Below are 27,829 nucleotides of genomic sequence, written 5' to 3'. Positions count from 1 at the left end.
ACGGTGCACTTTCTATTCTTTGTTGTAACTGAAATCAATATTGAAAATGTAGAAAAATATTTTAACACATTTCAATTGGTATTCTACTGTTATAAGTGTGATTAATCGCACTTATTTTTTAATCACGATTAATTTTTTTGAACTAATCATGGGAGTTAACCACAATAAATTGACAGCCCTAATAGACTGCTTGACATATATCGCTTTCTTCTTCAGACATGTTGCCATGTCAAAGGTGGGAGAGGCCATAGAAAACAGAAAAAAAAAAATATTAAGAACAGTCCGAGCCAAACCGTATCCAGCTTTATTAAAGGTACTTTTCATAAACAATCATGGTAATTCAGGCAGGACATGGGCTACAATCTGCAACATTTTACAACAACTTCAAACTCCCCTCCCTCCATGGACTATCAAAACGTAAAAGTTACTATATAAAACCAATGAAGAATCTTCATTTCATACTTGGACAAGGAAAAGTTTAGAGTGAGGGTGGACACTTTCACATTTAGCATGTTGTTTAACAACTTTTCACAAGCCTACCCTGACTTTTAGAGAAAAAAAATTAAAACTGCAGAGTTTTTAATTTGAAGATCCACAATATAAAAGAGGAAATGTAGCTTCTTTTAGAGCCTGCACATCCCAATTTGGACACTGAAAGTCTGGATTGCCTGACAGTGACAATGCATTACAATTTGGGGTGATAAGTCCCAAAATGCCTTTTGCCATATTTAAAGGAGTGATAAGCTATATGCAAATGGCTAAGGGAATGAGAAAACAGAGGGCATTACAAACTGCAGTTTTAAAATTGGCAAGCAGACAGGTTGGGACCTTCAATGTTCACTCCAATGCATTTCACAAAGCTAAACTCATTTGCAGCATCAGGGAATCCCTCCTTTTCATGTCCAGGAAGAGCCCTCTCCTAAAAAAAACCAAAAACACCCAAAACCAAAACAAAAAAAAACCAAGGGGACTTTTTTTTGTCTTGTTTAAAATGGGTTCTGAGAAATAGAGAGTGACATTTTTGCCCCTGTTGCTCCCCAAAAAACACAACAACGAAGCATTCTGTGTGCTAACAACATAGCTTAAAAAAAAGTAAAACAAAATTCTGCATTGTTATAAAACTTGATAAAAAATAGTATTTCAAACTGTACAGTCACCAGAAGTACACAGTTATCAAAAAATTCACACAATTCACTTGGCATCACCAGCACCTTCAGCTTTCTGTGCCTGAAAGAAAAAGGAGAACTAGTCAGTGCACTGTGCAGATTTACACTCACTTCTCACTTTGCACAAAGCAATTCATAACAGAATCTGGGAGGAAACAAATTATAGCCCCCCAACCACTGAGGATCTTAAAAATGTGCTTTATTACAGTAATCAGATCACAATATTCATGAAGAATTAGAGGAGCCTTAGAAGTTAGCCTGAAGTTACTTTTCTATGCATCAATAGCATTTAAATAAAAGTGCATAACATAAGTGACAATTTAGCACTGCTGCTTTCAACTAGCACCAAACAAACAACTTTCGTTTTAAAGTACACATCAGTTGAGAATGGTAGGAACAAAACAGCCCAGAGCAAACTCTTAAATGTAAGTGTGCACATGGCTTATGCCATAAACAAGTAGCCTAATCAAATCAAGTATCAATACCTCTTTTTACAGCACAGGCCTAGACCTGCCTTTACCTAATAACATGGAAAACTTCCCAGTTCATTTGAGTAACTGACGCTACCAGACTATACCTGGTCTGTTTTGGCATCTCCATTTTCTGCAGGGTTGTTTCCATCCTTGCCAGCATCAGCTTTCCCCTTCTTTCCCTTGGGTAATTTTTCACCCTTCTGCCAAGTGGTGGGAAGATATTAATATTGTTAGAAGGACAAGCATCTTCTCAATACCCAACTATGTACCTGCAAAAGCCCCAAACTGGCAAGATGGGGTAACAGTACACTATTTGGAATTTAGATGTAAGTGGGGGAATAGAGTGACACACACAAGCATTTAGTTATCAGACAACCAAATTTACAGCTTTAATGAAAATACTGTCTTGAAGTTCTTGATCAGAACTCACACAAATATTTTATGTAACGGAAGGGACATCAACCCTTCCAAAGAGATTTAAGTAGACACACAATGTTTTTATTTAATGCACTGACAACTGAGCATTTAAGCCATAATTACTTGTTACCACCAGGCCATGTCTCAAACTAAACAGATCACAAATATACTTTGCACAGGACATTCATGATATTTTACATTAATTCGCTTCCCATGGTATCAGCTTACCTTTGGAGCTACCTTTTTAGGTTTAGGCTCTGGCTTCGGAGGAATAGGTTTCTAGAAGTGAGAAAAACAACTGAAGTATAGAACCCAAAGACACAAAATGACAAGCACTTTGAGCTCTTGTATTTTTTTCCCTGATGCCTTGCTTTTCCACAGCAGAAGAAACTTGGGCTGTTTGCCCATGTGGGTAGGTTTCTGTCTCAGCTACCACACCATTCCTCTAGCTTGTAATATAGCACAATATTCACACCAGACAGATTTCTGTGTGTATATAAAGTCTGCTGCAGTTTCCACGGTAAACATCTGATGAAGTGAGCTGTAGCTCACGAAAGCTCATGCTCAAATAAATTGGTTAGTCTCTAAGGTGCCACAAGTACTCCTTTTCTTTTTACCAGACAGTGAGCGGATAACCTTCTCCCACTAATGAGCATTCTAGAATAACACCTGATGTTACCCCCAGCCGATCTTCCATGTTAATATTAAAGACCAGTATTTTAAAAAAGTGTTTATCATGCACCATATCTCATCCCAACAACAAAATACTCACAGCAGATAACCTTGCTGATCTCCGTTGTGGCTATCAAAAAAAAAGAAAACAAATTAATATAACTGTCAGAACAGTTGAAAAGTATAAATTAATTATCTACTTTAAAGACCACAAAATAAATTTGATTCAAGAGTTAACACTAGAACATTTGACCTGCTTTCTTCACACTACCATGAAGAACAGAACACATTGCTTAGATCAGCGGTTCTCAAACTTTGGTACTTTCACACAGCAAGCCTCTGAGGGCAACCCCCCTCCTCCCTGATAAATTTAAATACTTCCTGCTTGAGGTGAAGTGGGGTTTGGGGTGGAGGCTGATAGCTCACAACCCCCCATGCAATAACCTCACAACCCCAGTTTGAGAACCCCTGGCTTAGATGATGGACAATATGGGGATACAGCTATTAGCTAGGCTGACAAAGGGCTAAGATTAAAAGACTTGCAACTAAAGTCTTTCAAAGGTTAGTATATATGAAGAATGATTTGCTCCTTACAATTCGCCAAGATGAAATCAAAACTGTAATCTTGAAATTTAAACATTCATAAATCTTCTTACCTCATCCTTAACTTTGGCCTTATCGCCCTTAGAATCTCCTTCAGCCTACAATGAAAAGTACTAATTACACCAAGAAATTAACAGCACCGAACTAAAGGGGCTGAATGAAAGATAAAACTATCAGTCCCAAGACACTGTGCTAGGATGCAATTTTTGTATGTTTGTTTGGTTCAGGTAGTTAGATCAAGCAAATACATTAATTTGACCTCTCACTGGGGGGGGGGGGGGGGGGAAGGTGGCCTGAACTATACCTTCTATCTCACGGATAAAGTCAAGTTCCAGGGGTGCCCACCATCCTCTCTCAAGCTTGTAGATTTCACAGTAGTATTCCACCCAGCTATTGGATTGTCAGCCCTCTACACTGTGTGGTGTGGCTACACACTATTTAAAATCAGTGTTGACACCTAGCATCCCTAGACTTGCTAAACAAAGCTGGAATAGCAGGAATTGCCATGCCATAAGAGATCTGGGCAGAGATGAGGGAGCCACACAATGCGCCTGGACTCCGTGGCAGCGCATCTCCTGGATCCTGCAGAAAGGTGGTACCAAACTTGCCCCTGGGTGTAATGGGGGCCTCACTATGATAAAGCTGAGCTTAGAAGCACTCTCTGACACTCTCCCCCCACTCTACCCGCCGGAGTTGCAGGAAAGGGATATATACGGTTAGGAGGCTAGCCCTCCCCCCCGGGAGGTGGCGAAGGGTCTCCCCCGAGCTCAGCGGCTGGGCTACCCTAAGGAGACCCTGCTCCCGTTGAAGGGCCCAGCCAGAGCCCTGGTTTTGGCGGCAACTCGGCCCCAGACCCAGAGCGCGGCCGCTTCCCGCCCTTTCCCGCGCGCTCTCGCCTACTTGAGGGAGGGGGCGAGCCCGCACATCCTCCTCCCCCCGCGCGCTCCCTAGCTCCCCGCGGGCACGTGCATCTAGCCGCCCTCCCGCCAAAACCAACTGGATCGAGCCGGCTCCACTCGGCCGCCCATTAATCCGACCAGGCCCAGCCGCCACCCTGTTCATTCGAGCCCGCCCCCGTTCCCCGACTCAGGCTGCTTCGCCCAAGGCCGCTAAGCGCGCGCGACGGGTAACGGTCACGAAGTGACTCGCGCTGCCCCGCCCCTCCCCCGCGACCGTTGGGGCCTCTCCCGCGCGCCGCCTCACAACCGTTACCGCCCCAAAGGGGGGGGAGGGGAGAAAGAGGGATTGGTCCCGCCCCCCTCAGCAACGGGGGGGAAAACACTTTGGGCCTAGGGCCTTAGCCCCGCAAACGGGTAGAGGGTGAAGTGGCTGCCCTTCGGCCGCGCCACGTACCTTTCTCTTGGGCATGTCTCCGGGCGGTGCGTGAGGAGCTCGGCTGGGCGGAGTGAGAGGGTCTCGCTAGGTCCGGACCGGGCGGTGTGGGCAGGGGAGTCTCGCCTAGGTCGGACGGTATGGCAGGCGTTGGCGCTAGGTTCCCTGGTCTCTCTCCCGACCCCACTAATTTGAATCGGGTGTTTATAAAGTTTTATATAGAGCCGGACGCGGCCCAACCGGTTCCAGCCGGATCCCCACCGCCCCGCCCGCCCATTGGCCAGCACGGGTCACGTGGGGAAGGGGCCAAACTGGGCGGGGGGGAGGAGAAGGAGAAAAAGAGGAGGTGGCGCGCGCAGCGCTGCCCTCTTCTCCCGTCCCCGCCATGCCGGCGCTCGCGCTGCGCCCGCCTCGCGCCTCCGTGCGAGCCTGCCGCTGCAGCCCCCCTCCCCCCACCTTCTCCCCGCCGAGCAAGCCCGGGCCGGGCTGTTCACCGTCCCCACGGCAGCGGGGGGCTGCAAAGCCAACTTTCTGCCCCAATGGCGGACAGCGCGTAGCAAATACCTGTCAGATATCCGGGGGGGAGGAGGAGAAGGGGAAGCTTCACTATTCCGGCCCTCCAGATCAATGGGGGGGGGGGGGCTGTACGCAATCACACTGAGGGGCGGCGCTGTGCATCGCCCCACGCCGGTGCACGGGGGCTGCGCGAAGCCCTCCCGCGGGCCACTCGGGCTCAGCTGGAGCTCCGCCTCCGGCGGGCGCCCACGAGGGGAAGGGCGAGGCCCCTGCGAACCGCCCAGGGCCCAGCCCGGGGGCTGCGGGCGCCCTCCCCCGGCTGAGGGCGCAGACCGGGCACGGCAACAGCTGCTCGGCTGAAGAGGGGGCGGCGGGCGGAGCGCGGCCGCGGAGCCCCGCGGCCTCCCTCCGCCTGGGCTGGGCGCTGCTGCCGCCCCTGCGCGGGCCGGGAGGCAGGTGGGAAGCAGGTCCGCGGGCGGCCGGCCGGGCAGTCTGCCCTGCACCGCACACGCGAGGGTCAGGGGCTGTTGCCACCTGGAGCCAGCCCCCCGCCTCGTTGTCTGCTGGGGGCCAGTGGGCAGGTTAAGGAGCTGTCCCTTCAGCACCCGCCGGCCCTCCTAGCCTATCCCCCCCGCGCCAGGCACAAGCGTGCAGGCCGGTGGGGACCCCCCTCCCCCCGGGGATTCAGTGACCCCCGTGGCCGCTACCCCTTCACCCCGCACCCAGCCCCTGCTAAAGCCAAGCCACGTGCGCCGGGAGGCGGCTGGCGCCTGGCACCGGGAACAAAGCTCCGCTCGCGGCAGCGGCGCCCAGCCAGCCAAAGCCCGGGCGCACAAAGGCGGAGCGCGCGGGGCAGGTTCCCATCGCACCCGCAGGGATCGCTCCTGAGTTTTAAACGCCCCCCACGGTCCAGGCTCCAACGGGAAAATGAATCGAAGAAGTTTTTTTTTTTTTTTCTAAATTACAAAACGAAATCACTCACCCTGGCAACAAAAACGATGAGAGAGAAACAGCCAAGTCAATGACCAGAGGAAGGAGCAGGACTTGATCCATGAAGGACAGCGTAGTTAAAGCAACAGGGTGGAACTGGGCGCTTTAGGACATGCATTTGGCCACACGGAAACAGATCAACACTAGGCTGATAACAGAAATGGATTAGAAGCTTTGCTACAGGGAGGATAAAACAAATCTCCCACCCCCTAAACCTGTAAAAATTCCAGGTTTTCCAACAGAAATAGGGAAACTAATCATTTAGTGTTTGAAAAGCCCAAAAAATTAGATTAGGGACTATTAAACAACTCAAACAGTGAAAGTCTGAGTGCCCGTAACCATTATTGATTGTAAATGACTTGTAAAGTCTGCTCCTATCCATAGGAAGACACAGAGAAAGAGACCCCAGAGCCTATTCTTCCATGTATATTTGCTACACTTTGTCTCTGATTATTAGGTACAGTTTCACCTGTGTCAAGCTTGTCCTTTTAGCTGTACCTTCTCTAGAAGAATAGCAGCCCATAGCTTTTTGGGTTGTGACAGGGCTCTTCAACTACACAGCAAGCCTTCCCAGAAAACTTTCTAGTGATGATAATCCATATTAGAATCATAGAATCATAGAATATCAGGATTGGAAGGGACCCCAGAAGGTCATCTAGTCCAACCCCCTGCTCGAAGCAGGACCAATTCCCAGTTAAATCATCCCAGCCAGGGCTTTGTCAAGCCTGACCTTAAAAACCTCTAAGGAAGGAGATTCTACCACCTCCCTAGGTAACTCATTCCAGTGTTTCACCACCCTCTTAGTGAAAAAGTTTTTCCTAATATCCAATCTAAACCTCCCCCACTGCAACTTGAGACCATTACTCCTCATTCTGTCATCTGCTACCATTGAGAACAGTCTAGAGCCATCCTCTTTGGAACCCCCTTTCAGGTAGTTGAAAGCAGCTATCAAATCCCCCCTCATTCTTCTCTTCCATATACTAAACATCCCCAGTTCCCTCAGCCTCTCCTCATAACTCATGTGTTCCAGTCCCCTAATCGTTTTTGTTGCCCTTCGCTGGACTCTCTCCAATTTATCCACATCCTTCTTGAAGTGTGGGGCCCAAAACTGGACACAGTACTCCAGATGAGGCCTCACCAATGTCGAATAGAGGGGAACGATCACGTCCCTCGATCTGCTCGCTATGCCCCTACTTATACATCCCAAAATACCATTGGCCTTCTTGGCAACAAGGGCACACTGCTGACTCATATCCAGCTTCTCGTCCACTGTCACCCCTAGGTCCTTTTCCGCAGAACTGCTGCCTAGCCATTCGGTCCCTAGTCTGTAGCTGTGCATTGGGTTCTTCCGTCCTAAGTGCAGGACCCTGCACTTATCCTTATTGAACCTCATCAGATTTCTTTTGGCCCAATCCTCCAATTTGTCTAGGTCCTTATGTATCCTATCCCTCCCCTCCAGCGTATCTACCACTCCTCCCAGTTTAGTATCATCCGCAAATTTGCTGAGTGTGCAATCCACACCATCCTCCAGATCATTTATGAAGATATTGAACAAAACCGGCCCCAGGACCGACCCTTGGGGTACTCCACTTGATACCGGCTGCCAACTAGACATGGAGCCATTGATCACTACCCGTTGAGCCCAACAATCTAGCCAGCTTTCTACCCACCTTATAGTGCATTCATCCAGCCCATACTTCCTTAACTTGCTGACAAGAATACTGTGGGAGACCGTGTCAAAAGCTTTGCTAAGGTCAAGAAACAATACATCCACTGCTTTCCCTTCATCCACAGAACCAGTAATCTCATCATAAAAGGCGATTAGATTAGTCAGGCATGACCTTCCCTTGGTGAATCCATGCTGGCTGTTCCTGATCACTTTCCTCTCATGCAAGTGCTTCAGGATTGATTCTTTGAGGACCTGCTCCATGATTTTTCCAGGGACTGAGGTGAGGCTGACTGGCCTGTAGTTCCCAGGATCCTCCTTCTTCCCTTTTTTAAAGATCCACCTTTGCTCAAGGCTTTTACACCATTCTAAATTACAGAAATTGGACTCTCCCTTGAAAAGGCTTGCAACTTTATTCCTGGGGCTTTAGCTCAAAAACTTCAGTGGAAAGACCCATTCCTTAAAAGGTATATATGTACAAGCTCTGGGTGCTGTTTTTCCACCCCTTCCTTATTTTAGAAAAGCATACCACTGCAGTTCAGGCTGTCATTGTTTTCATTTTACACCTGAAAATATAATTTTATTTGACCAAAAAACAGGTTATTGCACAGAACATATTCTCTAGTTCCTGAAGGGTACAAGGGAATAGGGCTCCCAAGTACTGTGCTAGGACTCTACCTGCCCCATAAAATTTAGACTACAGAGAAATCCAGCTCCTTAAGGATAAAAGAGATCAGATTTTAACAACTATTTCCGCAGAAGACCCTATGAAATGTAAAGAAAGGATTAAATGAAATGCAGCTGGATAAACACTATCAAATTGACAGCCTCCATCACCCATAGATCTCACAATGCATTATTTGGGGAGTTGCATTAGCTATTTACACAAGAGGATGCACTGGAAAGTGGTTTATTCAGCCAATGTCTCAGGTTTCCAGCACATCACCCAAACAGAATAAATCAGAAAATCTGCTAATTCACTCTATGCCTGTTAAAATGAAGTGCGGAGTCACACATTGGTTAAGGAACAACAACATTATACCTGGGCATCATCTTCATTAAATCTTAGAAAAGCAGCTTCCTCTAGTTTTAAATTTTCAGCTTACTTTTTAATATAAAGCATTTTAATCATCTTCACAATAATTTTCAGAGTGCTGTTTACAGCACTTAATCTTTTAAATCTGCATTTTTTTTATCAAGAGGTAAAAGGAACACTTTAAAAACAGCAAAAGCTGATGTTGCATTTGAACGTGCCTCAGGAACAAGTTGTGGAGACATGTTCAGTTGGTTCTGACCATACAAAAGCACATAAATCAGAGACGAAAAAACAGAAGGTCAGCTAGCCCATCTCCCTGCCAGTAGGGAATTCAAAACAGATAGTACAGTGTCAATTTGAGTCTTTCCCCATCATCAAATTACTCCACAGCCACACAAACCATCCCTGTTAAGAGCCTCTACAGGTCATCTTTAAACTGTATTGAATAGGAAACATGGATTGATCTCAGTCCCCATGTACTTGAGCTAAGGCCATCCCAATACTCTGAAGCAGAAGGGGAAAGCTGTACATGTGGGTTGAGTTTTACACTCATTTAGTAGATCATAACATAGCTGGCTTTAGCTAAGTTCTCTCCCTGCCTCAGACAAGTTCTTTTTAACAAGGTATTTGATTCAGGTAAGGTTCTTTCTCCACACCGCCTCTAAAATAAATAAATAAATAAATAAATAGAAGTATTGTGCCTGATATTGGAAGACACCTGTGCCCTTCCTTGCTTCAAGACTGTAAAAAGGATGATGGAACAACAATGCAAGTACAAGATTATATTAAGGGCCAGTAACAACTTCTTCCTCTATACAGCATGGCTGACAGTCTATATTTTGCTACAGCTCTTTGAAAGCCAGCAGCAGTTGTATCAAAACCTGGAACAAAAAGGCAAGGAGGGCAAAGAAGAAAATGATTTATGGAGAATATTTTTTGCCACAGCTCATAGCATGTCCCCACCACAAACAATTCTTTCCACACAGAAGGGGAATAGCATGCTTCTTTGGAAGAGCTGACCACCCATGTTATTATAATAAACAAATCTTACCGAAAGTGGCAGTAGGAATTGAAGCACAGAGTCCAAGGCAGATTTAAGGGAGAATTGGGTAGCTTTGCCTCAGCTGATTCACAAGGGGACTTAAGTTAATTCTAGTCAATTGCTTGTTGCAAAAATACCCAGAGATGCAAAGTGTCAGGCAGCAGAGATAAGAGAGGGGGCATTGCATTCCTTTCTCGATTTTTAGTGGCAGGAGGCAAGACCATCCTGACACATTACCTTCCTCAGTGGCATTTACAGAACTAGAAAGCCGCATAGTACTCAGCCCAGATCTGCCCTCTGGATAGTGGCACTTTGGATATAAAATCTTGTACCAGTCCTGCATCACCAGTGTGGAACACCCTGCCACATAGTGAATTCCTCTGGCCTAGCAATAGTGTTATTTCTAACACTGCTCATATTCACTGTCACAAGGCCTATCCAGGTCATGCAGACACTGTACACAACCTTTCAAGGAAGTCCACTCTTTTGTGCTCCAGAGCCTGCAGAAAGCTCTGGATTCTCTCTTCCCGCAGGGCAGTGTATTTCTGCAATAGTGTCCGTCGGCGCTGAGAGTCTCCATGGGATGCAGACCCTTCCTGTTGCAGCTTGTTTGTCACATAAGCCTGGTCACTTTCCAGCTGCTGCCGCTTCCCTTCCTCCATGTGCAAATCTCTGGCCTTCTGAAGAAGTGAAAAGCAAGAGAGTATTAGCATTTTACTGGCTCTTTCAGCTCATTCCTCTTTTTGTGGTGCAGATACATGGCAGAATGGGCTGTAGCAAAAATAAGTCTCTGCTTACTTAGCCATCAATCTGTAGATTAAACCAAAAATAGGCCCTGTGCGAATATCCTATACTGTTAGGCAGCTGTTAGATTGGCTGGAAAAGATACAGGGAAATCCTTGAGGAACCCTTCACAGAGACCTAGGTCTGGTCACAGACTCACTTTTAATATGGGAACAAAGGCTGTGACTGCCAGTGGAAAAACCTCGAGTATCTGAATCAGAGTTAAAGAAGCTAGTTTACAACACAGCTCTCAAACCACGAACCCATGTAACCGAAACAGTCCCTGTCAAAGCAATCCCAGAATCCTTGGAACTGGTTCTCAAAGCAGTTCAAAGGTGGTGTTATAGGAGACAGCACAATGGTTTATGGGGCAAGTCTACCATCTGATGACCAGCTGTCCAAAGTAATCTGCTTCAGCAGAAAGTGAGAGCAGGTTCACCACCACCCAGATGACACTTTGGACTTAATACACTGATTTAAAGACGCAGTATGGAGGCTATAGAAAGGTAACAGATTTAAGTATTGAACTTTTCCAGTATAAAAATAGTTTGATTTCTCTCCACATCACATTTTGAAGTCTGCAGTCATGTAGCTTTGAATACTAGAAAGCTACATGGAGACTTTAAAAAAAAAAAACAAAAAACCCCCAAAGGATTTAGGAGTCTCCACAAGGCTTCCCACAGTGCAGAAATCCCATCCCAAAATAAAGCTCCTCAGCTGATAAAATTCACTGTCATCTAGCAGCAGAAGTCAAGCCACCAAAACCCTACCACATCTTCATTGACATACTTCCTTCTCAACACAATTCATCCCACACCTATGTGGACCCTCCTTGGCCTTGGATGAGACTTTCCTTCATGTGCCATCATCCCAGCTCCTTCCGAAGCTTCAGCGATTATTTTAAAGCAGTGATACTCTGACCTCACTGGCTCAAGAGCTAAATTAGCGATCAACATTACCCAAAAGAGCCACAGTAGTTTGAATTCACTGCTTCGTTTATTATTTTGATATATTATTCTCACAGCAAAATGACTGACCAAGTATTCTACAATTGGTTAATAACATAGTAAAAGCATCCTGATCAGTAAAGAATTAAATCAGTGTTTTAATATCATATGCTGCAAAGAGCCACAGAAAACACATTAAAGAGCCACTTGTGGCTCCTAAGCCCCAGTCTGAGTATCACTGCTTTAGAGTGACAAGCAGCTCTCCTCCCACAAAGCCTAAATGCACACTTAGTAGCATGTACAACCCCTGATGCCCTGTAAAGAGAACAGGCCTGGAAATCTAACTCAATTTTTATGTAGCAATGTGGAGCACTATCCAAAGATTAAGGCTGCCCCAAGTAATCTTGGTTATTCATTTAATTAAGGCACTAGCGACTCTCCATAAACGAGAATACAAGTGACAGTGCTAGTAACTAGAAAATGCTGAGTTCCTATAAAATTTGGTCTAGCAACAGTAACTCATTTTAAATAGAGTAACTTTTTTTTTTTAAAAAACAAGTCCTTGTATTTGACCATAATTCGTAATACATGGGAACACAAGTAACAAATAAAGCCAAAAAAAAAAAATTAGAAATTCAAACAAGTTTTGGCTAGGATCTCTAACCAACTTCTGCAGAAACACCCTCAATTGATTTCCGGTTGCCATGAGATAGTTGGCCTAATCTCAGTATGTATGGGGCTAACAGTTTTGAAGCTATTATGACAGCTAGCCGCAGTCAGTTTCACTTTTGGCTGTTCTAGTAATCCACACTTAATAAGCTGTAGCACTGATGGGGAAATTCCTCCTTACCTAGTTAAATCGATCTAGGTCAGAAAGAAAACTAAATGGAAAGCAGAGAATATTAAATGAATAGATTTGCAGTGAAAACATTAATTTGATTATTTTTCAGCAATCTGCATGTTTGAAAGGGATAGGATCAGAATGCTCCCAGAGAGTTGGGAACTTACATGTTAATACCTTGAAGTTGGGGTTAACTGCATTTAGGTGACATTTTAACCCGTCTCATTGTAATCGAACCTTATTATGCCCTCAAAATAAATGAGGCATTAAAGCAATCTAGTGAGATTAGGGGAATTTGTTTAAATTTTGTGTGTTTTTATCACGGAGGTGCAACCCAAATTACATGATCAATGACAAGCCTATAAGAAGTTTGAGGCAGTATTGGGGCTTTTCACCTTCTCATTGCTTATGGAAGAAGTTGTGGTATTTCAGCGCTGCCCAGAATCCCAAAGTGTCTGGATACTTCTATTAAAATGATCATCGGTCAATCAGTTAATTGTATTGCAATGTGTCATTATGCTTCAGAATGAACACCCTAATGAGATGAACAGGGGAGAATCCCAGCTGTCAGAGCTGCTTCTTTTATCTGAAAACTCAGGCAAACGGTATTAGATCAGGTCAGATCAGCATTGGCTCAGATTTTCTATGCCATCATTATTCATTATTATAAAGGCTAGAAATTGTTTTGTGAAACATTCTGCAGAAACCACCCCAGCCACCAGACAAGTGGTGATATGGTGCATCATTATACTCACCCCACTACTGAACATCTGCTGTAAGCCACTATTGAAACAGCATCGGACTAGACATATCATTAGTTTATCCAAACATGGTTAATTGCAATGTTTCTAATACTTACTAGGCTACTTTACACACATGCTCTCCTGACTTCCAGCCTATTACTGTTTTACTGTAGACAATATATCTTGGGCTTATCCTATCTCGTGCTCTTACCTGTAAAGCGCTGTGGTTCATCTGGAACCGAAGGATAGCCTCACACAAGTTCCAGAAGGAATATTCTGGCCACAGTACAGACTGAAACACCAGGCATGAGTGGGATGTCTGCAGAAAGCAAGATCACCAAGAATTTAATATCCTAGGGATGAAAAATCATCAAGAAGTGGCTCTGTCAGTCACAAGCTATGCCAGAGCTTCCCAGCCAGTGGCTCTCATAGGATTTATCAGGTCCTGCCTGCATGTGTACATGAGGCAGTCCAATACAGTATTCCAAGAATTACAACACAGCCTGCTTTATCGGATTGGTTGTGTGAAATTTTAATAGGAAAAGACTAGGAAGCATTAAGCAACAATCATCCCTCAGAGGGATGATAACATACCGTTTGGATGAAGGGGGTTTAAATTAAAACCACAACAGCCAGGAAATTCAGAGTCAGCTTAACACTGTTCTATTTGCACCTGTTTGTTTCTACTGTTGGTAGTGCAAGGATCTTCCATCCTTATTACAATCTGCAGGCAGGGTTAGACTGCTACATCAGTCTTAAAATAATCTATTGCTAGTAAATTAAGCATCAAGCCACACAGCAAAAACTAAAACAGCATCCCATGACTACTGGAGCCTGTGTCAGGGATGGATGACAGGTTCATATTAGGGATCAGAACATGACCTCTGGACCACCATTTATCATAGGACATCTTGTGTGATTCCTTTTTACCCTCTCTTAATGTCACTGTAACTGCACCTTGAATTTGAGACACAGTGGGTAACATCTTAGGACTGGGAGCTAGGATCTTTTTACTTAAATCTTGCTTTTGCCATCAACTCCTTCTAAAGACTTGGGAAAGTTATATAATTATTCTGCAAGGGTTTCTGAAAGATGTGGATAATGCTTTACCTTCCAGGGCCATTGCAAGGACTGCTAACGTCTGTACAGTTCTTTGAAGATTTAAAAAACGCTATATAAAATCTAAAGAATTTTAAGTTCTCATTTTGTTACAGAGAAATATAACAATTAAGACATTCCCTTTCAACATTTCAAATTAGCTTCATCAACATCAGAATAACTCCTGTTTCAGGGCTGTCATGGTGTACAGGACATACAACCCTCAGACCATTTAGTAGCTTCTCCAGAATGTCTGATCCATTTCTTGGCCACTTCCTCCCATTCTCCAATGTAGACTAGAAGTTGAACAAACTCATTTTACCTGCGCAGATACATGGCATAAAGGTATTTGTCAGACATATATGTTTGGGTGACAGCTGTTGTGCCCTTCTCTGTGTTGCTATTCAGTTTGTTGTAGGTCTACATTACAGGACCACAATATGAGGAGAAGCAAGAACGAAGGAAAGCAGGGATTCAGCTTGTAAGAACCTCCACCTCCACCTGTTACGCAAATACGGAATATTTTCAGAACAAGACAGAGGTTTTACCTGCCAGAGCAAGAAGTCACTAAGTCGGACCTCTCCAGAGGTTCGTATCAGGAGGTCTGGGTTGGGGGAGTTGTTGGTGTAGAGACATTTATCGAGCAATGACTCTGACACATCGCTGAGAGAGAAAGAGACAGACGGAGAGACATCTCATTAATAAGATCACTTTCATAACCTGACAGTGATAACACCATGAAATCAGAGTTACTAGGCCTACTTATAAAGGTATGAGTTTGCTGTTCTGGACAGAGAACACCAGAGACTGAAGAGACCTACAGTACAGACAGTGGCAGTGTAAGCTCCTTTCCCTCTCCTGACCATCTCAACTCTACTCTGGCTCCAGCATGGAGAGGGGAGTTCAGTCTCTATGATCCATTTGTTACTTGACCTCACAACTGAGACTGCCAGCAAGGAAGCCAACTGTCAAGGCATCGTTTATGCCATAAACACTGGAACTGAATTGAGACCCTCTAGCTCACTTCCGTTCTGTTCAGGTTCTTGTACCATACTCATCACCATGTTACCTAAGGCCACCAAAAAGGCCCTCACATAGTAATTTTAAGTCACTATAAACCAGTCTGATTGGAATCAGTGAATGCCTAAGGGCCACTAGGGAAAATATGACAAAGTATTGGGTGAAACTTGCAAGGAATCATCCTGTTTTTACAATACATTAACTGACGGACTAAACCACTTACCAAGTCAAGGTGCTGTGGTGTTACTGTCTCTTTAAAATGGCATTTATGGGTGTATTGGGACCCCAAAAAAAAAAAAAAGGTTTTGTGTAGCTATTAAAACCTGTAAAGTAAGGGCCTATATACCCTACAGGTTACCACGTTTGCTCCCTAAACTAGTTACAACACAGTTCAAATTTACAGCGTAGGTCAGACCTTAAAATTCCTGCTGGGTATATCCAAAGCTTTAGCTTCGTTATGAGACATAGTTACGATCCCAGACACTACAAAGGGAAGTGTGATGGAACCAGTTTAAGATAGCTGCATTGTAACATGGTCTCCTACATGTCTGTACTCGTAGCATAGACGGGTTATCTGAAACAAGGACTCAGTTCAAGTCTGAAAGACTGGACATTGCAAAGCAATCTGCTGAACATCCAGGGGAAGGTATTGGCCTTTTCACTTCACAGCACCAGCGTATCCTGGGCGCACCTCCTCTGTCCCCCGTGCCAGGAGATTGTGGAGAAGGCAGAGTAGGAGCTGGCCATGCCAGCTCCACAGCTGTTGGGACTTCTCCATGCTGGGGGATCCCCTTACAAAAGGGCGAGGGCCCGTAGCACAAAGGGGATGGAAAGTGGCAAAGAATCTGTCTCAATATTAAGGTATTTGATATAATTGTAGTTGGTTTTTTTTATGCAGTCCAGCAGCTGAAAATAAGGAGAAGCCAGCATCATATGACTAACCAGCTCTCTGTGAGCCACAAGCAAGCACTCCAGGGACCAGTTTTGGAATCACATCCAGCACCCTTTTAAAGAGCAACTCATTATCCCATCAAGTGTGGTTAGCAGTGGTGGAAAGAAAGGACTGATTATTTGCTGAAAGACCTTGTAAACCCATCACCCCTGAATTCTTTATCACCATATATAGAACATTCCACACTGAAGTCTTTTGATCAAAAGCAGTCTTGCTCTCCCTGTTCATTTATTTTTATCCACCCTGGAATAAAGTATTTTTTTTATTTAAATCTGATTTTTTTGATAAAATGCTTTTTGAGGAAAAAACGTATCTAAAGATAGTTTTAATTAAGATAAATTATAGCTCAAATGTATATATCTCATCATGGAATAGGGATTATAAATTCTAATTCCATAGTATGAGATAATATATTCATGTAATGTTTAACAAAAGTTTTGTAAATGAGTTTCAAAAATTCATGGATTAGGGATCCAATCTTGTTGGGTTTTAGGGGCTTTGTTATAGATTATTTAGGTGAATTTTTCTATCTACCCAATGGGACTCAGTGCTCAGTCTAGATACCATCACAGATGCTTAGTTTTGCAGTTCTCAAACTGTGGATTTGTGTCTCCAGAGATAATATGCTTGTTAACAGCAAAAATGTTTTAAAATAAATAAATAAATAAATTGAGGTGCGAAATAACAGACCCGCTGCAAATAATATTGTCCCGCTGCAAATTTGTGTACACAGAGTCAATCCCTTACCTCTCTCTAAAAGTGCCAAGTTTCAAAAACTTTAATGAACAGAAGATTGTTGCGGGGCGGAATAGATCTGGACAAGGAGAAGTCTGGAGATAAATGTGAGATGGAAGGGACAGGCAGTAGAAACAAAAGTGAAACTGTTGGAGCCGCATATTCCAGAAGTCTTGAGGTCTGAGTGTAGCCTTCATTAATTTGAGATCTACCATACCATTCTCACTAGAAGGGAAAACCTATAATGGCAGCAGGCCATAAAAGAGACCCAGTTTGGGAATATTTTAATGAAGTTCCTCTACCTGTGGGTAAGGCAGGCATGCATGCAAAATGCAAACAGTGCAACAAAGAAATGCAAGGCCTGGTTGCCCGAATGAAACAACATCATGAGAAGTGTTCCTTCTCAGGAGGAAGCCGCATTGAAGATGATGAAAGGAACATGTCTGAACATGCAGAATCTTCAGGGTGGTAAACTTTTTTTTATTTCATACCTCTTTCTTAAGGACTGCCAGTCTTCCTTCTGGACTATTCTTGAATTCTCATGTTTGAGCAAAAAATATAGTTGTTACTCTATGGTACTGTTATTTTAGATGCAGTTGTGATAAAAAATAGCTGAAATAGTCAGATCTTCCTTTTACAATTTCACCTTTCAAGTAGTACTGAGTGTCAGTGAACGCGATGAATACTACTAAATGAGCAGTATGGTAATAATAATTAAATAACTGCATCGACTTATTTTGTTTAGGAGACTCCATCCTCAACATACAGGGTTCTGAAAACTATCCACCTTCAACATCATCATTTTCTATAGTTTCAGCGTTATTCTGCCAATGATCATGTTTCAGTCATATCATGTATGTCACATAGCCACAGTATATCACCTGTAGCAAAAAATAAATAAATAAATCCCCATCATCCAGAAACAACCATAGATACGTTTGTGGTAAGAACCAGCAGATCACAAAAAGAGGTAATTGATGAAAAAATTGCTCAGTTTGTTTATGCAACAAACTCTCCTTTCCATATGATTGAGAACCCACAGTTCATTAACATGGTTCAGCCATTAAAACCAGGATACAGTTCACCCAGCAGAACAGATATTGCAGGCAAATTGCTGGAAAAAGTGTATGAAAGAGAAATTGAGCAGTGTGCAAAAGGTCTAGAGGGTGAAATTGTTAACCTGAGTCGTGATGGGTGCAGCAATGTCCACAATAATCTTGTCGTATGTGCTTGTGTGACAACAGAAGAATGAAATGTCTTCCTTACAAAAACAATTGATACATCAGGAAATGTACACACAGCAGAATACCTACAAACAGTAGCAGTAAAAGGTATAACAAACTGTGAAAAAATATTCAAATGTCTCGTACACAACTTGGTCACAGACAACGCTGCAAATGTATCCAAGATGAGAAGAAATTTAGAAGAGAGTCCCAAGCTAATAACATAGGGTTGCAGTGCTCATTTCATGCACCTCCTAGCCAAAGACTTCAGTCTTCCAGAAATAAAGGCTAATGTTGTTGAAATTGCAAAATACTACCACAACAACCACTTTGCAACAGCTGCTCTGAAAAAAGTGGAAGGAACCAAGCTAACTCTCCCACAAGACCTGCTCTGGAACTCCGTAGTGGACTGTTCTGAGCACTGTATCAAGAACTGGCCTAATCTGATGACAGTTTGTGAACAAAATCATGAAAAAATAGATGGCCCTGTCACAGCCAAAGTTCTCAACATTGGGCTTAAGAGAAATGTCGAACACGTGCTGAGTACCCTGAAGCCTGTTTCTCTCGCCCTGAACAAAATGCAGGGAAACAGCTGTTTTATTGCTGATGCTGTTGAAATCTGGAAGGAACGGAGTGAGATCTTAAAAAGAGAAATATGCAATGACAGAATTAAATTACAAGCATTAAAAAAAAACAAATGGGACAAGCTATCTCCTGCTCATTTTCTTGCAAATATTCTCAATATTCGGTACCAGGGTCAAACCTTAACTGCTGAAGAAGAGTTGGCTGTGACATGGACATCCAGCAACCATCCCTCCATAATGCCAACTATAATAAACTTCAGAGCTCAGGGTGAACCATTCAAGAAATATATGTTTTCTGATGTTTTAAAGAAAGTCACACCAGTGAACTGGTGGAAGTCACTTAAGCACTTGGACTCAGAGACTGTTGAAGTGATAATCTCACTTTTAACAGCAGTAGCTTCTTCTGCTGGAGTAGAAAGAATATTTTCTTCCTTTGGACTAATTCATTCCAAATTGAGAAATCTTTTGGGACAGGAAAAAGCAGGAAAATTTGTTTTTCTTTTCCAGATTATGAACAAACAGGAAAATGAAGGTGAAGATGACTGAGCTAGCTGCAGAAGCCAATATTTTAAGTTTCTCATGTTGACCTGGCTGACAGAGTCAATTTCACTTTAAAAAAAAAAAAATGTCATTTAACTATTTTGGTTAAAACAATTTTAACAAAAACCCGATTTTAAAAAATTTGAATGTTTAACTAAATTCAAAAATTCATATGTTTGTTTCGTTAAAATTTTATACGTTTGCTGTTGAAGAAAACAATCCAGAATACATAATATTGTTGTTTTAGTTAAATAAAACAATTTAAAATGTCAGTCTGGTGATGTTCTCCACCTAATACAGCATGGCAAGAAAATCCTCCAAATATTAATGATTAACCTGTTGAATTGGAGATATGTATGAAGTCATTGGGAGGTGAACTATCTGCTTCAATTACCTTTGGTAAATGAAATAACCAAACAATCATTCATTTTCTGATATAGCTGTAAAACTAATCTGAAAAGTTTTCAAAATAAGTCACTTTAAAAATGTATAGTGTGTACCTTCTAAAAATGAAACCTACAACTATCTTGTGAAGAACATGTATTAAGGTTGTAACAACCAACAAGAATGCACTTTTAGGTAGAAATCCATGATTAAATGGAGTCTTCCTGACTAGTGATTTAAATCAAATTGATTTAAATCAAATCCACCCTGCTTTATTTCATGCCAGCGCCCTAATGGTGACATCCAGAAACTGACTGGATTTTAAAGCGATGGGTCTTATTTTGTTGCACCTATGGAAGACTACACAGTAATTCCAGAAGTTGTGAGGGGGACGTGGGTAGACTAGAGTCATTAGAGTGAGATACACAAGTTACCTAGGTTCAAGTAGTCCTTGTTCCACACCCCAGGCCATCTCTCTCACTGCATTGCTGATTTCATGTCTTGACGTGTATGCAAAGCAGACATTCAGAAAACATCTGAAAAATGTGAAAGAAACTAACTCAAGGAAGGACCCAGCAGGTAACAGAGAGAAGAATCTATCTAGAACACTGATGCATGCTTATGGGGAAAAAGGCAGAAAGGGACAATGTGCAGTGTCTGTTGAACCTCCACTTCCAAGGGCATGGGATGGATACAGTATCTCTGCAACTTTGAATTGTGTACTACTCACTTGTTGTAGTTCCTGGTGGCCAGCACAGCCTGGGCAATCAATTCCTGAATATCCAGTGGCAGAAGTGGCAGGTCCCCAAGGACACGGATACGCACACCATGCTTCTTCAAATTCTCCCTACACAGAACAACAAGGCTGAGGAGAGCAGCTGGGCTCTGATCAACAGCAGGCATGCCAAACCCTACTGCCATGGACCCTACCAAATTTACAGTTCATTTTCGTAAGTTTCATGGTCATAGCATTTTAAAAATCTTGAATTTCACAGTGTTATAAGAAAGCATGACTATGTAAAACCCACAACAATCTCCCCCAAAGAGTGATGACACCCCCCCATCCCCAATACCATGCCAGCCTTACTTTTGTGCTGCTTCTGGTGAGGTCACTGGCTTCAGAGCTGGACACTCAGCCAGCAGCTGCGGCTCTCTGGCCACCCAGCTCTGAAGGCAGTGAAGAAGTAAGGGTTGCAATACCATGACCCCCCCCTACAATAGCCTTGCAACTCCCTTTTGGGTCAGGACCCTCAGTTTGAGAAACGCTGATATAGGGTAAAAGTATACAGAAGACCAGTTTTCACGGTCTGTGATGCGTTTTTGATGGCTGTGAATTTGGTAGGGCCCTACCTATTTCCTGTAAATTACATCTGGCACTCCTAACATCTATTATGGAAGAAGAGGGTCATGACATCACAGGTGACATTAAGACCTGATGTAACTGGCAGTGAGGACAGTTGTGCTGAAGTTGTTTCCAGGCAGCCTGAATTTGACCATTGCTAGAGCTCTAGCCATTTCTTCAAGAGAAATTTAAAAATAAAAATAACCCCCCAGTTTCCTGACACACAGAAATCGTTCAGTAACGGTCTAAAAAAGAACCAAGATAAGGATCATAGTTGTGGGATTGTGCATGGTTTGCCATACTTAGAGGCTATGAAATTAATCACATGAAAGACTTTTATATAAGGTGATTATTTTCCTGCATTTTGCTAAGCAGAAATTAAGAGGGGTATGGGCAGCTAGAATTAGTAGTGGCTATTCACATATCACTAATTTCCAATTGGAGGGGAGACTAGTGCATCAACAAGGGAAAAACAATGCCAACAGGAAACATGCTCACTATATAGTTATTTTGGACAGAAAAGACACTCTCCTGTTAGCTCTATCCTGAAATCAACAACCACCTTTGTATTCCAGTACCAGCTCCTGAGTGGAGAATGACAACGCTGGCTCAAGTCCAGTACAATGCAAACCAGTGCTACATGCAAGTTTTCAGCCTACTTCAGTCCTGACCTACAGCATCACTCTAATATTCCAGACCCTCTCTACCTTTACCAATTCACCCAAATACTGAACTACACTAACCGAGCCCTCTTTATTCTAACCCTGTCCCCCGACAGTTCTTCTGATGTCACAAAGTCAGGGCTTTCATTCTTTTTGTCCCACGCTGCATGCAGACACAAATAAATGTGCCAAGTTGTGGAACCATTAAAATGCCTCTCTGTGGTCATCTAAATCCACACTGAATCCAGGTCTACAGCTGGAGAGATCTATAGCTACTTTAATTGAGTTAATGCAGATTAACATGTCACAACATCGCTTTAACATCCCTTACTGCCATTCTCCCTTTGCCCCACATTTATTTCGCCCTCTCAGTGTGGGCTTGAGAGGATCTTACTGTTCTTCCAGCAGGCGGCTAAATTTTTGCCTTGCCAGCTCCATCAGCCCATCCACCTCCTCCTTGGAGCGTTTAAAGTTCTCAATGCTAAATGCATAGACCGTGACCTCCCGGATATCCAGATTCAAGCACCACCGCAGTGTCTGCAAGAGGAAAAATGTAGTCACTCAGACCAGTGACTCAAAATCTTTACACACTACTGTACCCCTTTCAGAGTCTGATTTGTCTTGGGTACCCTCAAGTTTCATCTCATTTAAAAACTACTTGCTTACAAAATCAGACATAAAAATACACAAGTGTCACAGTGCACTATTACTTGAAAAAATGCTGACTTTCTCATTTCTTCCACACAATTATAAAGTAAGTCAATTGGAATATAAATATTGTACTTACATTTCAGTATACAATATATAGAGCAGTATAAACAAGTCATTGTCTGTGTGAACGTTTAGTTTGTACTGACCTTGGTAGTGCTTTTTATGTAGCTTGTTGTAAAACTAGGCAAATATCTAAATGAGCTGATGTACCCCTTGGAAAACCTCTGTGTACCCCAAGGGGTACATGTACCCCCTGGTTGAGAACCACTGACTCAGAGCACCAGATCTCAGCAAGTGTGTGAACTTCATGGAAGTTCATCACTACGCTAACAATGACTGGGACAAAAAGAAAAGAAAAGAAAAAGAAGAGTCTACAATGCTCCTAGTTCTATAAAGATTCCTGATTCACCTCAAAGGACTCTGGAAAAGAATCTTGGCTTGAACAAATATACCCTTTCTTTACCCCTGCACAGAACCTAAACACTGAGTAACTGTAGGGTCTGTTACAGGGTAGATTACAGTGTGTTCCAAGAACAGCCAGTAAAGCAGAAGGAGCATTTAGGAACACAGGAATTGCTGTAATGGGTCAGACCAGAGATTCATCTAGTCCAGCGTCCCGTCTCCAACAGTGTCCAGCGACAGATGCTTCAGAAGAAACTTTCAGTAGGCAGATGTGAGATAGCCCACCTTCCATGAAAGTCTCATCGTAACCCCTAATAGTTAGAGATTGGCATAAACCTTGACTCATGAGGTTTTATAACCCTTCCAGAGCCTTAAAAAAAACAAAAACAAAAAAAACAAAAAACAAAAACCCCCTCCCCCGCCTACCAAACCATCAACTGTTAAAACTCTGGATATTCTTGTTATCCACATCAATGTCCAAATCTTATTTGAATCTTGCAAAGTTCCTGGCCTCAACGTCATATGGCAATGAGTTCCAGTCTAATTATGCTCTGTGTGGAAAAAGTGTTTCCTTGCATCAGTTTTGAATTTGTCACCTTTCAGTTTCATTAACGTTCCAATCTGAGCACCTTCAGTGCAGAGGTACACTGCACATGCTCATAATAAACCAACACTTCCTATAGCCACTTATTATGGCCAGGAACTCTTTGTAGCCATAGAAATTATAACAATGCAGAGAATCTTGGAAGTCTAGGTGGAGGGAGTAGGGATGAGCCAACCTTCATGAAATAAACATCCAGCAGAAGGCTCACAGGGGGCTGAAAACATTCACAGTATTTAAACCAGAGAGGTCAATGCCAGAACAGACCGAGTAGTAACCCACCCAGGGAAACCACTTCTTGTAGCATACAAGAGAAAAGATTATACATAATAGAATACTGCATGTGTCAGTTCACGTCAAGTGCACCTGTACATCCCCTTAGTGGTTCAGCTTGGGCACTGACTCTCAAGCTTTCAGTCCCCCACCCATCTCTCTCCCTTCTGACCAGGATTTCCAGGCTAAACAGTTCCCTACCTTCACTGTGTTATTCCCAGCATAAAAGACAGACTGCCTAAATAAGCCTGCTTGCTTTCTCCTCTGAGACTAACAGCAGCCTACAGTATAAGTTACCACACAAACCTTCCTAAGGAAGCATATTTTATTCTTAAGGTAAAAGCACTCGAGAAAACATTCAAAACAATAAAAGAACCTAAATGCTTGCTAATAATCTTATCAGAGATCCTCCCCCAGCAATCTCCACAAGTCTGGTCGCTGTCAGTCCTTCTAACCTTTCCTTAAGGACTGGGGACCTCCACGGATCGGAGGTCCTGTCCATTTGCAGGATCAGAACCAAAAGCTCTGAGCCTGTTTAAAAACAAAAAGAAAAGGAGTACTAGTGGCACCTTAGAGACTAACCAATTTATCCGATGAAGTGAGCTGTAGCTCACAAAAGCTTATGCTCAAATAAATTGGTTAGTCTCTAAGGTGCCACTAGTACTCCTTTTCTTTTTGCAAATACAGACTAATACGGCTGCTACTCTGAAACCTATTTAAAAACAGGCTATTTATCCCAAAATCCTTTTTTTGGATGTTGGTCCCTAAAGAACACAGTTTGAACTAGTATATATGAGCCTCTCTGGGGGTGACTTCAAAGGGCTGATAACTGGAAGAATTACATTAGCTCCTCCTAGAGAAGTTATATACAATCTCAGAATAACACAAACAATTGCATATTTAATCCAATGGACCTCAAAGGTATTGGACTCAATTCAGTAAGGTTTGTCCAGGATATTGTCATATCTATCACACTGTGTACTTTGGAATCTTTCACTAAAGGATCTGAATGTGCTTTATAAACATTAAGCGTCATGATCCATGAGGTAGGTATTATTTCCCTGTTTTACAGATGAGTAAATAGGAGAGATTAATTGACTTTCCCAAGGCCACAGGGGTCAATGGTAGAACAGAACCCAGGAATCCTGACTCCCAGCCCCGGGGTCTAAATACCAGATTTCACTCCCTTTAAGAAAGGGGGCAGTTGTCCATGCACTCAGAGAGACAATGCTGACGAAAATTGGAACCAGGGATCCAACATCCAAACCTCTGTCACCCAGAAGCACCTGTTTAGAAGGTCCTCCCCACCTGTGCCAGTTTGTCGAAGCCCTCTGAATGCCCCTGCTGCCTCTTCACGTGACACTTCTGAGCATAACGGCGATTCCCATCCATGATGAATGCGACATGCTTGGGCATTGGACCTGCCTAAATGGCAAGAAAAAGAAAGGCTAAACAGAAAGCTAACAACCAACTTGGAGTCCCACCTCAATTAGCTTAACCCATCCAGCTCCTGGCAGTGCCTCCCCTTTAGTATAGAATCCATCTAATGGAGTCCCTGTAAAGTTTGGGGATGAAGGGGAGACAAGATCGCGAAAGACAGAAGAACACAGGCTACTAGATGTACATATGGTTCTTTGGTAACCCTAGCTTAGGGTCCATTTGAAGCACTATGACAGTGGCATTCACCATTAACTGCCTTTGGCTCTCCCTTACTCTGCTGTGTGGCAGAGAACTGAACATATTTAGGATACAAGAGAGCCTGGAACAGCACTATGAAGTGATTACCACCTTCTGTCAGTGAAGACTCAGCAAGTGTTCCAAGTCCCACGCTGCCAGTATTGTAAGCATTTCCAATTTCAGCATTCAAGAGAAACTACAGACCCAACTCATTTACACGAAGAAAAAATCTGACTTTCACTCCGAAGATGGATATTTCCTCCCCTTAATGTCACTAGGCATCTACAGCTCTTTTTGAGATGCTTATGTTACCAACAGCATAAGTTTCTCAAAACTTGCTTGCAGAGGGTATGACAGACAGTTTTCTGGAACTATTGGGATATATTACATTCAATATAAATATTTTTTAAAAAAAGAATTGGAATTATATGAATCTAAAATATTCTAATTATCTTGCATCCTTCCAACGCCCTCTTCAATTCTCATATGATTTAAACAGCCATTATTTCTCAAACCACTAGACAGACATGAACGTGTAATACCGTTTGAAAACTAGGGCTTCCATCTGCTTTCAGATGGAAAAATAATTTCTAGCTCTAGCGATTCTTATGATGCTGGTTATCAGAAATTAAATGAGAGAAACAGCAAGAGGATGACAAGATACATCATTTTAAGATTCATTATCTCTTGATCAGCCAGGGCTACAAATATTAGAAATCTGGGAATCCCGGCTTGCTACTGACAAGCATCAATTACTGCCCTGCTCATCCACAAGATTCAAGCCGGTGTAATTTTCCATCCCTGAATACAATTTCGGAATGTACATTCAGTACTAGTATTAACATGCGTTCCTATACAAAGGCGCTTTTTTAAAATATTATTTTTTTATTATTATTATTATTATTATTAACAGAAGCAGTCACAGTGATAGTTCTTTTCTATAATATGGAGAAGCAATCTTGAAAATGCTTAGTCATCACAGGCAGCACAGAGGTTTGTCTTACCTTTATAACGTTGGCACAAAATCTCTCTATGATGGTCAGCTCTCCTTCTTTGATCCACGACATGGCTTTACCCACAGTGGCCTCTTTTTCGGGGGCAAGATGAGAAAAGGGGCAAATGAATCAGGAGGATCTGTTTGGCCCAAGGCGGTAAGAACAGTCACTTTGGAAAAGTACGCTTTAGTCAGTCACCTTCTAAGAGCTTTTTTTTACTAATTTATACTAAGGTTAGAAAAACAGAACATGCAATCGCTGGACTGGATAGCTTAGGAATGGGATATGGAGTCTGTTAGCTTTATATTGCCAGCACTGGGTGGTAATAAGAAAAAATTGATATCACCTGATAACTGTTCAATGGCCTGGGTGAAAAGACTTGTGGGGTTTCAGCACAGGTTTCAGAGAATAAGCACACACATTACAAAAGCCACCACCATGGTTGTCATTAATTGGTCATCAGCAAAGACAAAGGCTAACTGATCTTGGAGACTGCACTCCCCTCTCACCTGCTGCCGCTCATGCTATTTCTGTTCTGTAGAAAAAGAGGACTTCAGCCTCCAGTCATCAAGGCAGAAAGTTTCACCAGCACTAAACTCACATCAAATGCTGATAGGTCCCATGTACATTTATCCCATTGATCATGTCTGTGGCAACTTGCTGAGCTCCCAAAGAATCCTTTACTTTCTCCCAATTAGGGCTCTGAGCAATCCACCTTCAGCTAAGGGCAGACAAAGCAGTAATGGAGAGAGAGCCTGGGGGTGGGGGAGGATAGTCCACCTAGCTGTTTAATACATGCCGCTCCAGACCTTGTTTTGACTCTATCATGGGCCCGAGGTGAACAGAGGGGATGGTTTCTTCACCCACCCTCACTTAGATTCCCTCCCCTTTCTCCTCCAGAGAGGAAGTCTGGCCAGGGACTCAGGGCAGCTCAGCCACCTCCCAGAACTTGGGCTTTATTACCAGAACTTCCCCACCCCCTCTCAATAGGAGACCCCGGCTCCCGAGACCTTAGCCTTCCTCCCTGGCCACTAACAATACTACCCAGCTCTCAGACAGCCCACGTCACCCGTAGGCGCTTTACCAAGGATCATTATCACTGTGCTACAGATGGGGAAACTGAGGCACGCGGCAGGGCAGAGGAGTCCAGCCCGGGTCTCCTGAGCCCCAGCCCAGTGCTCTGCCCACTAGGCGACGCCGCCTCACCAGCCCGGGGCTTCCCCCAGCCGCGTCAGGTACTCCCCACCCCCACAGGCTCTCCCCAGACCCTTCCCCAGCGGGGGGACACAATGGGAGCACCCCCAGCGCCTCGGCCCGCTCCCCACCCTACCTCTCCCTCCGGCACCCAGCCTCTCCGCAGCTTCCCCAGCAGGGTGACGTGTCCTTCCGCATACGTCATCACC

The 27,829-nt window shown here is 43.4% G+C and overlaps 2 protein-coding genes across 9 annotated transcripts; both read right to left on the bottom strand.

The window, feature by feature from the left end:
• Positions 1–281: 281 nt before the first annotated feature.
• HMGN2 (high mobility group nucleosomal binding domain 2) lies at positions 282–4,956 on the bottom strand. Its single transcript, XM_073317361.2, has 6 exons — positions 4,685–4,956; positions 3,385–3,429; positions 2,829–2,858; positions 2,285–2,335; positions 1,744–1,839; positions 282–1,227 (listed from the first exon to the last, which is right to left on the bottom strand). The coding sequence occupies exons 1-6, from the start codon at positions 4,697–4,699 to the stop codon at positions 1,192–1,194; spliced, it is 273 nt and encodes a 90-aa protein (XP_073173462.1). The 5' UTR covers positions 4,700–4,956; the 3' UTR covers positions 282–1,191.
• A 3,273-nt stretch (positions 4,957–8,229) lies between these two features.
• DHDDS (dehydrodolichyl diphosphate synthase subunit) lies at positions 8,230–27,829 on the bottom strand. 8 transcript variants are annotated; one of them, XM_073318059.2, is made up of 10 exons: positions 27,757–27,821; positions 26,936–27,147; positions 26,436–26,518; positions 25,063–25,179; positions 22,162–22,304; positions 20,494–20,610; positions 20,198–20,299; positions 14,874–14,988; positions 13,439–13,546; positions 8,230–10,593 (listed from the first exon to the last, which is right to left on the bottom strand). In XM_073318059.2, the coding sequence occupies exons 3-10, from the start codon at positions 26,496–26,498 to the stop codon at positions 10,357–10,359; spliced, it is 1,002 nt and encodes a 333-aa protein (XP_073174160.1). In that variant the 5' UTR covers positions 26,499–26,518; positions 26,936–27,147; positions 27,757–27,821; the 3' UTR covers positions 8,230–10,356. The 8 variants fall into 8 exon arrangements, 7 of the variants coding, with proteins under 7 accessions (XP_073174160.1, XP_073174162.1, XP_073174167.1 ...); XM_073318061.2 differs by having other exon boundaries at positions 27,028–27,147; XM_073318064.2 differs by lacking the exon at positions 26,936–27,147 and adding an exon at positions 12,880–12,949 and having other exon boundaries at positions 10,444–10,593; positions 27,757–27,829.

This window comes from Lepidochelys kempii, chromosome 19, assembly GCF_965140285.1.
Source record: "Lepidochelys kempii isolate rLepKem1 chromosome 19, rLepKem1.hap1, whole genome shotgun sequence".
Taxonomy (NCBI): Eukaryota; Metazoa; Chordata; order Testudines; family Cheloniidae; genus Lepidochelys; species Lepidochelys kempii.
Note: the sequence above shows the minus strand (reverse complement) of the source record. Positions and strands in the feature narration are given on the sequence as shown.

Bases quoted from the DNA above. Each gene is read 5' to 3' on its own strand.
- HMGN2 (XM_073317361.2), bottom strand. The intron at 2,336-2,828 runs GTGAGTATTTTG...TCTCACTTCTAG, and splicing joins GATCAGCAAGGTTATCTGCT to AAACCTATTCCTCCGAAGCC. The intron at 1,228-1,743 runs GTATAGTCTGGT...TTTTTCTTTCAG, and splicing joins GAGATGCCAAAACAGACCAG to GCACAGAAAGCTGAAGGTGC.
- DHDDS (XM_073318066.2), bottom strand. From the start codon at position 26,498: ATGTCGTGGATCAAAGAAGGAGAGCTGACCATCATAGAGAGATTTTGT. The intron at 14,989-20,197 runs GTAACTTGTGTA...TTTCTCTCTCAG, and splicing joins CAAGGACTACTTGAACCTAG to CGATGTGTCAGAGTCATTGC. The intron at 10,594-13,438 runs GTAAGAGCACGA...TCACTTCTTCAG, and splicing joins TGAACCACAGCGCTTTACAG to AAGGCCAGAGATTTGCACAT.